This window comes from Prinia subflava, chromosome Z (assembly GCF_021018805.1).
Source record: "Prinia subflava isolate CZ2003 ecotype Zambia chromosome Z, Cam_Psub_1.2, whole genome shotgun sequence".
NCBI lineage: Eukaryota > Metazoa > Chordata > Aves > Passeriformes > Cisticolidae > Prinia > Prinia subflava.
The window spans coordinates 65,909,880-65,923,408 of NC_086283.1; the positions used below are offsets into that span (position 1 = coordinate 65,909,880).

Here is a 13,529-nt window from a genome sequence, read left to right on the forward strand (position 1 = left end):
TGGCTCACCTGTCCTGCCTGTGTCTCCTCCCAGCCCCTCATGCAGTGTGACCCCAGGGGAGCTCAGTCTGCGCGGCTGCGTCAGTCATGGTGGGTGCCGAGCCGAGAGAAGCCGTGGCTCACCCAGATCCAAACTGCACAAGTTTTCACTCCCTCATGTTGGCCTTAGCTCCCGTGGCAGAACTTGAGTTCCTGCTGGACACTCACCTGCCCCTGAGCCTGCAGAGAAGCCCAGCTGCCTCTCCCTCTGTCCAGAGCAACACAGGCACTCCCAGCCTTTCCTAAGTACTGCAACACAACCACGGCCACAGCGGCGTTCCCAGCAGTGACAACACTGCTCTCCTGCCCTACTCTGCTCCTCTATTCACAGCTGCAAGCCTGTTCCTCCACAAGAGCCTGTGGCCAGGAGGCAGTGAAGGAAGAAGACCTTTGCCCACTTCCAAAATGGGCCACCAACCCCATCCATGGGTCTTCCCAGCCTTAAGAAACACCTGCTCCACCATTCAGAAGCAAACTTAGAGCTTATTCACACAGTGAGAACAAAGGCAAGCTTCCAACATAGTGAAGATTTATAGTGTTTATTTTGACTATTAATCTAAACAAACTACAAACTACACACTACAAACTAGAAACTACCAACTACAAACTACAAAGAACAACAACGGCCTCTTCCAGGGCTAGTATCTCCTGTCGGCCGTGAACTGCTGTGCTGCCATGATGAGAGGCGTCAGGCTGGAGGTCGGCTTGGCTGAGGTTACAAACGGATGCTGCCCAAAGACAAAAAGAAGAAATGAACTTCTACTTTCCTCTCAGGCTAAACAGCCTTTTTCTGGCTACCAGCAAGGTGCAGAAATGAGGGCACTCCATGCACCTCTGTCTCCTTGCTATGTGAGGCAAAGATGGCTCACAACCCCACCAATCCATTAATCCAGATGTCTTCAGTTTAAGGAGATTTTGTCCAAGTGACCTTAAAAAGCTCCTCCCAACCCATCCCAGGCCAGGATTCTCCTCCGTTTTCCTTGGAAAACTCCCTAGACTGGAGATTCTTAGGAGCAGGGCCCACCTGACCCCTTGCCCTGGAGCAGACGAGGAGCCCCTGGCAGCGGGCAGCAGGCACACCCTGCAGCCGCTTGGCCTTTACCTGCAGAAGCTCCTGGGCAGACCAGCGCCTGTCCTCGTCTGTCTCCAGGCAGCAGTGCAGGAAGTCTCGCAGCCAAGCGGACTGCTGCCTGGGCTTCTGCAGCCTCGGCCTGCCCCCGCTGCTTATCAGCTGTCGGACCTAGAGAGGAAGGAAACGCCACGCTGCACCTGTCTCCTCTGCACCCAACCTGCTCACACACACCCACTGGACAAGCTCCACGCTCCAGTGGCGCCTTCGTCCCTGCCAGAGGGTGGGAGATGCCTTTCCTCCCCCAACTAAAAGAACACAAACCCTGAGGCAGCCACAGGCAGTCCAAAGTGTGCAGGCTCTTGCTTTGACCCCTGATTTCACTGCTTGATGAAATTAGGAGCGCACCTCCATCAGCAAAAACACACTTTGCTTCTTTGTGGACTGACACCAGCTCCACAGGCACTTTGGAAGAGGGACTTTAGTCTAACTCTCCTGTTCCCAAGGGTTATTCCATAAAATGCAGCTTAGCACTGCCCTCTGCTCCCTTCAGAACAGCTCCCATCTAGGAAAAGGCATCATGATTTTTTTGTGTTGTTTATGATGAAGTGGCAAGGGAATAATCTGGACAAGAAGCACGAGAGGCTCTGCAGTCTGGCACCTATTGTCTTCAGGCATTAACAAGCTTCCCGGGCAGAAGAATGGGGGCAGATTTTGTCAGTGCCTGCAGTACTGGTGGGAGGAGTTGCAGCGTACCGTGCGGGCGGTTTTCATCAGGTGAGGAGGCGCTCCTTCCACCATCTCGATCCCCACAATGCCAAGGGACCAGATGTCCACTTTGGGGCCATAGGGCTTCCTGGTGAAAATTTCTGGCACCATCCAGTAAATAGTCCTGACAGCTGATCTCCATTTGCTCTGCTCAGCAGTGAGCTGAGCAGCGAGGCCAAAATCAGCTGTGGAGAAAAAACCACTCTGATCAAGCCAGCGGGAATTAGGAAAGCAAACAATAGAATTCCCCACTCTACCAATGTCCAAGAAGGCAGGGTTCAATCCACCTGCAAAGGGGGCCATGCTGGCGTTCCTCACGCCTGCAGCCGAGGAATGACGGAACTGGTCGCTTGCCAAAAGCCCCCACTTCCAGATTGTGCCTTTTAGTGCCCTGAAGCTTTAGACTGCAAGTGCCTTGCTTGGGCAGGGACACACACAACCCAACTTGGCCACTGCCAAGACCTTCTTCCCAGCCACACCTCCCTGCACCGTGGGGATGTGCTCTGCGCTTGCAGCAGGGCAGCCTGCACTGCCACAGGCACCCCTCAGGGGAACTGGCAGCCACCCAAAGGCAGCCCCACACCGCAGCCCACCACGGCTGAGCCTGGCCAGCAACACCCACCCAACCTGACAGATCCGTCCAAGCCCAGGAGAATGTTGTGGCTTTTGATGTCTCGGTGGATCACTTGCTGGCAGTGAAGGAAATCCAGGCCTTGCAGGCACTGAGAGAGGAAAAAAGAAACATCAGCCCAACAGTTCCTCATCTGATTTCATCCCACAGGCAGGGAAGGGGCACATCTGCGAGACTGACTTGCTGGGGGATGGGGAGCCATGGCAGGACAGGCTGCTGGCAAGGGCAAGAGCCATGAGGACAGCAGTGCCTTTCTAAGCAAGGCTGCATTCCCTTTTGAAAGAGAAAGGGCAAATGTTCCTCTGGCCGCTGTCCTGCAAACACAGACTGAAGGAGCACTGCTGCAGTGGATGTGCTCTCTCCAGCCAGATGACAGCAGATGCTTTTACCAGCACCACTCTGGGTGCAAGGCTCTCCTTCAAGGCTGAGCTCTGTGAGAGTTCTGTGAGTATCTCCTGGTCTTTGTCACTGGTTTCAGACTCTGCCACCAGCACGTTTGCTCTTACAGGGAAGGAATATACTACACACAGGCTCCAGGCAAGTGTTTAGAGAGGCAAACACAAACAAACACACTGGAAGAAGGGCAGGCACACTGGCAGGCACCTGAGATGTTCTTGCTACTGCCAGCCATAAGAGGAAGGCAGAAAGGAAGCTTGGAAGATGAAATCCCTCCTCTCCTTGCTACCTATTGGGAATCCTGCTTCGTATCCTGCCCAAGCCACGGGAAGCACAAGCACCATCCCTTACCTCTCGAGAGACAGCTGCTATCTCTCCTTCTTCCATCTGAGTCTCCCTGATGACATCCTGTAAAGAACCTCCGTCCATGTACTCCATCACCAGCCAGAGTTGTTTGCCCACCAGGTAGCTGAAAGGAGGAAACGACAGCCTGGAGATGAATGCGCATGCCTACATGACCTGATGGATTCTTGTTTCTGTGACTATTTCAGAGCCAGACAGGAGGAAGTGAATAGTCACTCACTAGGCTCTACAGGGCTTGAACTCTGTGCAGTCTAAAAGACTGCAGGGTAGCCACACCAATGCATAACTCTGGGAAACAGGCCAAGGGAAATGGGGTCTGCAGTGCTTTGTCAGCACTTAAGACCCATGGGAAAAAAATCAAACCCTAAATCCAACAAAACAATGTGCCGAGAGGGCAGGGACTTTGAGGCTGTTGGCTCAGAAAGATAGGGCCAACTCAGGCCTTTGAAAGCACACTTAAACTAGGTGTGGCCAGGAAAGATTAATGCAGCCCCAATGCAATCTCCTCCCAAGATGCTGTAGATCAGCCCAGAAAAAGGAATTAACAGCTCCATCCTCTGCCAGCGACCAAAGGAGTGCTTGAACCTCTGGTCTGCAGCATGTGAACGACCCTGCTCAGAAGAACAGCAGAACCACTCACCTGTCTACATAGCTCACAAGGTTGGCGTTCTTCTTGTCGCGTATGACCTGGATTTCATTCACGCACAGTTCACTGCTGCTCTCTTGCAGGAGACTGATTTTCTTTATGGCCACCTAAAACAACATGGACAACCATGAACCAAAGAAGTCTGTGGCACGAGACCACAAGGGGAAGGTGGAGACAGTGATTTTAGAATGACAGAGCTGGGCTGGGACAAACTGCCTGGTGACTGGACATCAGAGGAACTCAAAGCTGAGCTTGCAAGAGCCTCTTACACCTCTTGCTTGGGTGCCAGTCCCAAGACACAGAGCCAAAGATCCTTTCTCTGGTAAACCTTGGAGAAACACAGTCTAAACTGTCCACCTCAAAGCTCTAACAATACTACTGGCTGTGCCTACTGTCTTCCCCAGGGCCTTGTTTCATCATGCCCATTTTCCTTCAAACACCTCTTGCAAGCAAGAGGCTCTTTTGTGCCAGTGAAAATGGAGCAAAACTGCTGGGAAACCTTTGGCAATTTTAGGGGGTTTGATCATTACTCCAGCAGCCACTGGCATTCTCATTTTCACAACAACAACAAAGCAAACGTAGTGACATGAAGGAAAAAATGCTCTCCTAAAAACATTCTGAGGGTTACCCCTACAAGTACGTACTTTCAGGAAAAAATGCTGTGATAAAAACATCATCAAGGACACCTCCAAAAAAGACAATCCCTGCACTTTCTCACTTCAGGAACTTTCATTTCCCTCCACTAAAACACTTTGTTTCACACCACTGACACTTGTAATGGCTGCCTGACTGTAAAAAGAAATAAGCCACACCTTGATCCTCTAGCGATACACCCTGGGCCCTGAGCAGGCCTTAGGCCCTTGAGAGACTCCTTGCACATCTCTCTCTCACAGCACACTTCCAAAAGGCAGCACTGCACGTGGCTAAGGAACTACCCCCACAATTCCCACGTATTTACCAACAGCCAGAAAGGAGAATTCAGGAACCCTGAGCTGCAGCCCCAGGAGCAGTGCCATGCAGTAAGACACCACCTGGGCACTAAGACCCAGCTAGCGTCTCCTCCTCTGAAAGACACCGCTTGGCCTCCTGGCATTCCTTGGGCCAGCTGAGAAGGACACAAGCTGGCCCCACTGTATTTGGCAGGCAGACACTGCTCTGCACTTCATTTGCCTTTGCAGCAAAGCTCTACCGGCGACCCAAAGCTCAGCCACAGCTCACAGCAGAGGGGAGGGCACTCGAGAGCTGCAGAAGCTGCAGCGTTGCTTGACGCTTACCTCTTCTCCTGTGGCAGTCTCCACTGCCATGCACACGGTGCCGAAACCCCTGGAAACAAAACAGCAGCAGAGAAAGGAGAAGTCCTTTAGTCCCTGCAAGTGCAAGTCACCGCGCTCCAAGGGGAAAAACCGTCCTGGGGCAAACAGCAAATGGAACACGACAGATACTGCTCTGCGTCCTTTCTCCCTTTTCTCTTTCTGTATCTCTGCATGTGCATTTTTGTGCATTTGTTTGTATCTGTGCATGTGCATTTTTCCAGGCACACACATGCCACCTGGACCTTCTCACACCTCTCCTTGAAGTCCTCCTGCCAAACTGAGGCACCACCACACAGGCCTTTGGAGAAGCCACAAGCCATGGAACACCCATTGGAGAAAAGCCTCTAGACACAGATCCTTTCTCCAAGGAGCTGGCAAGGAAAGTAGTCTCCCTCCACAGAAGGAGCCATCGGCAGCTCCTTCTCTTTGGTGCTCCAGACACAGGAAGGACTCCACTTTTCCAGTGAGTTCTTGTACACTTGTCTCCTCACAGAGGAAACGTTGCAAATCAATCCCATTTACAGGCAGCAGAGCTGTCTTTCAAAAGGGAATGGCTGGCTGGATTCTTTGCAGGAAAGGCCTAAACCCCACAGGATCCACGAGCGGCTCTGCCATAGGCAGATGATGCCTTTTCCTCTAGAGTGCATTGGCACTGAGCATTCCCCTGAAGCTTTGGCTTTTGCCTCCTCAGCTACAAAATACAGCTGCTTCTTTCATTTCTGCTTGTGGCTTCTCCACTAGATGGTGGTCATCCTGACCACTGAACCTTGTTTCCCGCAAAATACTGGAAAGAAATGGTACTGGGAGCTGTTCCCTGACAACTCTCAGCTGCTAAGTTGGCCTTTGAGGCCATGAACTCTTTCCTCCTTTCATTCCCACATATTCTCTATTCTTCTGAGACACACAAAAATGGTTTCTCTTAAGAAAAGCGGCAAACAGGTGCAACACGCTTGAGGGACAGGAGATCTGCCACTGCTGCTGTTTGCTGCAGAAAAGACATTGCCAGCATCCTGGGGTCTTTGCCGTGCCTTCCGACCACAGCTATGAATGCTGACCGGTACGGAGAGATGGCAGCATCTCAACGCAGTGTCTGAACGGCTTTGGAGCTTGCCTGACGTTGCCCTGGGGAGATGGGACACCAGCAAAATACCCAGTCCCTCCCTTGGAAGAAGGAACTGTGGCTGCACTCACCCTTTGCCAAGAGTTTCCAGTTCTGTGTATTTAGCCTCGGCATCTCCCTCGCTCACCAGCATCCCTGTAAAAATCCAAAGGGAAGATGCTCACTTCAAAACAGAGATCCCACCCTGCAGCAGATCAGAAAGGGCCCTGTCAACTCAGTCACTCGCGGAACAGCAACACCACCACAAAAATGCAGCAGCAAGGCAAGCAGCTCTGCAGCACAGACACCCTGCACAACACTTAACAGTCTAAACTAAAATCTAAGCACGTGGAGAAATAGTCAGAGGAGACAGAGACCAGAAAACTGTAACTGAGTGAAGTGATTGTTGTCTGCAAACATGAAGGGTAGCAGGAAACACAAAACTTTTCTGTTCTTGGCAATGAACACTCTGTGACAGTCAACAAAAGCTTTAATCCTTGCAAACATCAAAGGCATCTTGAGTTCTGCAATCAATTTTCATCAACAGCTGCCCTTTCCAGAACAGGAAAAAGATTGCAAGGTGCTTCCAGCAAAGGCCTGATCTCCACCTTGAAGCAGGACTTTGCCTAAACAATGCCCTTCTGCCTTTCAAGAGCAGCAGCTCATGTTATAACCTACTGTGATGGGCCTTAGGAATGAGGTCCCTCAGCCTTTAGGACAGGCTAAGTTCTGAAGATGACCTTGGCCATGCCCCACAGGAGCTGGGCCCTGAGAGCTCCTTGAGGCCTACTCATTCTCCAGGTCACAGCCTCCTGCTCAGCCAGAAACAATCTCTGGTTTGCCCCTTGCCTTTTGTACTGACAAGCTCAGCCAAAGCCAAGCTGCCCTCGGAGGCACGAGCAGCACCCCGGTGCCCCCTCACCACCTCAGAGCACAACAACAGGTCCTGCGTGCAGGCCTCAGCACCTGACACTCAGCTGAGGAGGAGCAGCAGGCGGACACCTCATGCTGGCACACGCACACACGAGGCACTGCTCCAGCAGACAGGGATCACACAGGACATACTCAGCGTGGCCAGCCACTCGTCCTCTGTCCTCTCTTGCAGCTGCTCTCTGCTGCCACAGGAGCTGCTCGTGCTCCAGGTGCACGAGCTGCTCGTGCTTGAGTTTGCAGCTTGGCGACTGGAGCCTTCTTCAGAGCCTGCAGCTGCAGCTCGTGCAGGTGCCAGGACAGAGGAGGTGGAGCTCTGCGACAAGAAATGAATTTGGGTCACAAATGTGCCTGCCAGAGATGCCACCCCAATCCCATTCCAGATGCAAGCTCCTAGGAAGAAGCTGCTACCCACATCCAGGGCTCTTCACCACCCGGCTTTTGCTGCCCACTTCTCCAGCCCAAGGCAGAAAAGGCTGAATCCAAAGGCTGCTTTTCCAAGGCAGAAAAACTGACACCAAAGACACTGCTAACCAAAGTCAGCACTTACTGATGTTGGCTGCTGAGGCTCTGGGCTGACAGCAGGGGCAGGTTCATTGGCACCTTCCTCCTCTTCAGCCTCTTCCTCGGATGCAGAGGCAGCCAGAGCAGGTGCTGACACTGCCCTTATGCTCTGGGGACAGACAGCAGCATGAGGGACAGCAAAGGAGCTGTCATTCACAACCTTATGGACATGAACCTACAGGCTCCACTGCATCTCAGCTACTCCTTTAGGTACTGACAGCTGCATTGTGGAGAGGCCACGTCCCTCCTGGGGACAGTGTCTCCCCCATATCCTGCAAGGCTGTGAACTGCATCTTTGCACTGCTCTCTTCCCTGAGGACAGAGAACCTGCACAGCCATTGGGCACAATGGGCCCCACTTGTACCCCAGGAGCATCCAAAGACATCCTGATGCTACCTCTTGTCTCTTGCTGAGACAAATTCATGGCTCCTGTCAGAAAATAGTGGGAAACTGCCACCTAAACATCCAAGTTCCACAGTGCTTTACCAGGCCTCACTGGCTGGGGGAAGGGCTGTGGAAGGGCTGGAAAGATTCCAGCCCTCAGCATTTCAGCCACACACAGGAGGTGCTGACCAATTAGAAATTCGCAGCTCTGCTTTGCTCCAGCCACAGGGCTACCCAGAGCTGCCACTTACTGATGCTGGATGCTCAGGCCCTGCAGCAGCAGCAGGCGCAGCTTGGCGGGCATCTTCCTCCCCTTTGGCCTCTCCTTCGGGAAGACACGCCGCCAGAGAAGGCTCGGAGGTTGGTTTTGAGCTCTGCAGACAGACCGCAGTGTGAGGGACCCGCAACCTTCTTTAGACTCAGCTCTCGACCCAGAGGCACTAAGGGAAATGGGATTCTAAGTAGTTCAAACTCCACTAAAATGGGCCAATTAGATGGGACTGCACTCCCTTGGAGAAATTCCACCAAGGCTTAAAGCACCAAGCAACCCCACTTTCATCAGATTGAAAGCTCTGAAATAGAACTGGAGAAAACAGCCAGGGATCCTTCTCCTGCTGCCGCTGCTGCTGCTGCAAAGAGCCTGGACTGGACAGTACTTTCATTCATCCTACCAGGTTGGCACTGGACTGCAACAGGCCCAGCTCACAGCTTGCTCCACAGCTGTCAAACTCCACTAACATGAAAGGCTGCTTTCCCACTCACCCAAGGACTGGATTCTCTCCAGGCACGGGCAATGTGGCCTGCAACACACAAGGGAAAAAGAACGGCATGCTGTAAGAAAACTGCCCGTGCTGGGCAAGCCCACCAAAAGGTCAACCCAAAGAGAGAGCATTTTGCTTTCACTACATCCCTCCAGCAGCAACCCTTGTGTCATCACACAGCAAGCAAGACAACAGCACAAAATACTGCCTTGTGCCCACCTTTTGTCCTCTTTGGCCCATCAACCCATAGAAACTTGTGACCCATAAAGTCCAAGTGGTTCTCTAACAGTCATTGCTCCTGCCCCACCCACCCAGCAGGAGCTATAGCTCCTCTCTTGCCCATACTTCACTTTTCTGAAGAGATTGCATGCAGCAATTGCCATGAGCTTGCTGAAAACTGTTCCCCAGAAAAGCTTCACCCAAGTCCCCCTTAGCCATGGTGGCAGTTCTATTGTGACACAGCACACAAACAGCTCCTGGGTTTGGGAGCATGCAAGAACTCTGTTGAAGTGTCTATCTCAGAGGTCTTTTCCCAGCTGATTCTGGGATTTCCTCACAGAGGGAATGGATCTTTCAGCAGACAGGAAATGTCAAGTTCCACAGTCCTATCCTGGGATGAGGGAATGCAGACAAGAAGATGCTTCTCCTCAGTCCTGGAGAGCAGCGCACAACTTTTACAAGGACTCCTGACAAGCTCTCCCAGTCTTCCCATCCTGGAAGTTGTCTTGCTTGAGACACCAAACTGAGGAGATTCCAGACTCCACTGCCACAGGCCATGCTGAGGTGGGAGTGGAACCCCTGCAGGCTTCACTACAAATGCTGCCCACGCTGTGCCGGCTAGAGACACCCCCTTCTGAGCTGGAGCTGTTGACAGCAGCTTTACCCAACTAAAGGCTTCTCCATGGCATTTTGGTTTCTATATGCTGCACCCAACAAACTTGTCTACTTACGGGCCAGGTGGGTGAAAAAGTACCCAGAACAAGCCACGGAAAAAGCTGTGAAAACTGCACCATACACTCTCTCCATGGCTTGAGCAGCACTGCTCAATCTCTACCAGACAAGACCTGTGTGGACAAACAAAACCACTCAGAGTCCTGTCAGGGTGCAGCCCGCGGGCAGAGACCTCGTCGATCAGCAGGTTCCGCCTGCAGTGAGCACGCCAAAGAGCTGCTCTGCACACTGAGGCCTTCTGTGCCTCGGCACGGCAGCTTTGCCTTGACAGTGCTGTGATGCGGCCGCTGACATCACAGTGCGGTTTGTGAACTCATGCACAGAGCCAGAGCTTCTCTACAGCTAACGCCAGAAAAACAATGCAAAGTTCTCCTCTGCTAAAAAGCAACACCAAAAGCCCTCCTAGTCTGCAACCTATTGCTCAAGGCATCTAAGAGTAACTCCAAAAACACACCAAGCCTCTATAGCCCACACTGAGAAGGAACCAGGATGTGAGGAAACCAAAAAGGAAAACAGGACCTTTGGCCACTCATTCTCTTGTGGAAATCTCACAAGGCTTGTTCCAGCTAGGGCTCTAAAACACAGCATCAAAGGAAATCACCCCTTCAATGACAGCTGGGGGACAAAACCTCAGGAAGCACTTTCGTAGGCCTTCTTCCTCACATGTTCACCACAGAACAAGGTAGCACATGGGTCTACAAAGGGTAAGATTGATGAAAACATGGAAAGCCAAGCAACACATCCACTGCCTACACGTCATCCTGTTGCTGCACTGCCGTGGTATTTCCAAGGAGCCTTACCCATCTGAGGTGCACCTCTGGGAGCTACCCTGGCCACATCCGTGCACCAGAGGGAGCTGCCTGTGTTTGGAAGTAAAGAAAGAAAGAAAAGAAAGCTGCAACACGCTGTGGGACAACTCAAAAACTGCTGGTTGGAGGAAAGCAGTGTGCCCAAATGGGCCCATCCCAGCAAAACTGGAAGTTGTGAGGCAGAGACCAAATGGATCAGGTGCTGCACGGGCTACAGGATGTCAGCCTTAGGAAAAAAGAAAACCTCTCAGGGTTCCTGTTCCCTGAGATTCTCCTCAGGGCTGCAGTTCCCCAAGGTAATAAGGCTTTCTCTCAGGGTTGCTGTTCCCTGAGATTCTCCTCAGGGTTGCTGTTCCCCAAGGTAATAAGGCCTTCAAGCTTCTCTTGCCCAAAAGGTCTCATGCCAGAGCCAGAGAAGACAAGCTGAGTCCTCCAGTGCATGTTTCCAAGGTTGTTTATTCTTCATTATCTCTCAGTTCTTTCTCAGCTCTGCCAGGCCTCCCTGGCAGGGTACATTATCTTAGTTCTTTCTCAGCTCTGCAAGGCATCTCCAGCAGAGCAGGACATCTGGCGGACTGGGGGCGGATCAGAGGGTCCCGGACCTTATATACGGTCCCCTTGACCCAACCACCATCCAAAATGTACTTTTTATTTACAAAATTTTGCCAATACGTACTACCCATGTTAACATGTCATTTCTACTCTAAACCAATCCTTGTAATACAATTCAGCAGAAAATGGGGGGAAAGAACAAGGAAAAGGAGGACAGTCCCCAATTTCTCCATCTTGCCTCTTCAAACCCATACACTAAAAATCCTACATTCCACATGTACACTCTGTGATAAACTAACTACTACTTATTTTGAATTCTCTCAGCTTGTGATTCTTCATACAATGTGGGCATTCACTCCCATGGACAGGGATCAGAGGCAGTGTCCTCCTGGGCTCTGTGTGAGGCTGGCTGACCCCCTTGTACAGATCCCAGACCCCCCCCGTCTGGTCTCCAAACCCTCCAGGGTGGCCTGGAGGGCCACCTGGATGTTCTAGACTCTGAGACACGTCTGCTGCAGAGAGTTGCAAGCACCAAACGGGGCAAACAATACCAAGTGCGGGTTCTGCAAAATTCTCCTCTGTTATTTCATTCTAGACCTCCCCACAATGTGCCAGATGAAGGAGCAGACAGGTGCCAGTCTCACGGGGAACAGGAGAAGGCAGAAGGTCAAGAACAGGACTTACGCCCATGGCTAGAGGAAGCAGAGGAATTTGGAAGGCAAGTGAGTGCTTGAGATGGCAGAGGCCTGCCAAGCTGCTGAATCCCAGAACTTTTGTGCTCTTGAGAACAACCCTTGGGCCTGAATCCCACTGGAATCAGAATGTCTTAGAGGGTTCAGCATGTGCCGAGGAATGGTTTACACTGCTCATTTTTTTGGCAATTAACCAGGCCATGTTTTGGAAAGGAGGAACCCAAGTGAGTCTTTGGAGCTTCCTGGAAGGAACAAAGCCCTTTGACAGCAAGCAGCATACCCTGGCTGCTGCACAGGAAAAATCACAACAAGCTGAAGACACCTGGATAAAGGGTTGAATACAATTGTGTGCTACGTTGGCCTGCAATAGCAAGGTCCTGGAGATGCAGGTGAAGGGGCACATAGTGTCCCTGTGTCCTGTTTCTGCATCCTTCTGAGAACCAGAGGAATCCTGCCTCCACCTGTGAGGAACTCAGCCTGGGAACTAATACTTCCTTTCTGCTTTGGCCTTTGTCTTTCTTTTCTCTTTTGGACAGCATTGCTTTGTAACATCAGCTGAGCCTGCCTCCAGCCTGGCTGACTGCACCCAGTCAGCAAAGGCACTGCAGGAAGCCTGGGGAGGAGGCACCGGTGCTCGAGGAGGCTTTATGCGCTGGCAGCCGAGCGCAGGAGCGGCAATCAGAACCCCGAAATCCTGCACTCCATGGGAAGATTGCCTTCCTCGTCAGCCCGCGCTGAAGCTGTGCAGTGCCCGGCGCTGTGCCTGCGCACGGACACTCCCGGCGCGGCCTTGGCGCCGCTTCGCCGCTGCCCGAGGCTCTCCTCCCTCACAGCGGGGCCCGCCCCGCCCCAGGCGCCCCCGGCGGCTGCCGCCGCTCGCTGCAGGCACGGAGGAGGGGTGGGGCCCTGCTGCTCGTCCTCTCGCTTGGCTCCCTTCTTTTCCACGGGCGAAGAAAGGAAGCGTTTCCCAACCGTGTGCCTCTGCTTTACTTTGTGCGGGCCAGAACTCTGCCCTGAAGGTGGCACCGCCCAGCTCTGAAAGGAGAACCAGCCCGTGGCACAGTGGTACCATCCCTGCCCAGACGGGGCTCTCTGGCACAGCAGCAGCAGCAGAGCTTGCCTTGGCTTCACCTGGGAAGCCAGAAGCCTCAGTACAATTTCAGTGTCCGCATCAGTAGGAGTAAAGGGATCGTGGTCCATTTTCACATTTTCCATTTCCTTGGATCCAAGAAAAGTTGACATCTTCAGACACAAGATTGCTTGCTTATTGCAGTCAGGGTGGAACATCTCATTCAGAAACATACCTAGTACTGTCTAATGGGGGTCTCATTACCCATCTGAAGTTTCTTTTAAAGACTTAGATTTCCATTTCTTTCAAAATTTATTCCTTCTCCTTACCACAGCTGGGGATAGAGCTCAGGACAAAGAAGGTTCTAAACGCCAGGTTATTCTCTGTCCCTCACACTGCTGTCTGTCTGCAGAGCACCACAGCAGCAGCAGAACCTCGTCTGGCTCGCTCTCTTCCTCCAGAGGCTAAAGAGGAGGCAAAGAACAACAAACCTG

General features: G+C 52.3%; 1 protein-coding gene across 1 annotated transcript; it reads right to left on the bottom strand.

The window, feature by feature from the left end:
• Positions 1 to 676: 676 nt before the first annotated feature.
• Positions 677 to 11,964, bottom strand: LOC134564543 (serine/threonine-protein kinase PAK 3-like). The gene is made up of 13 exons (XM_063423438.1): positions 11,959 to 11,964; positions 8,964 to 9,001; positions 8,453 to 8,575; positions 8,036 to 8,129; positions 7,389 to 7,569; positions 6,416 to 6,479; positions 5,186 to 5,234; positions 3,906 to 4,018; positions 3,254 to 3,371; positions 2,498 to 2,597; positions 1,864 to 2,060; positions 1,141 to 1,278; positions 677 to 766 (listed from the first exon to the last, which is right to left on the bottom strand). The coding sequence occupies exons 1-13, from the start codon at positions 11,962 to 11,964 to the stop codon at positions 677 to 679; spliced, it is 1,311 nt and encodes a 436-aa protein (XP_063279508.1).
• Between the last annotated feature and the right edge of the window lie 1,565 nt (positions 11,965 to 13,529).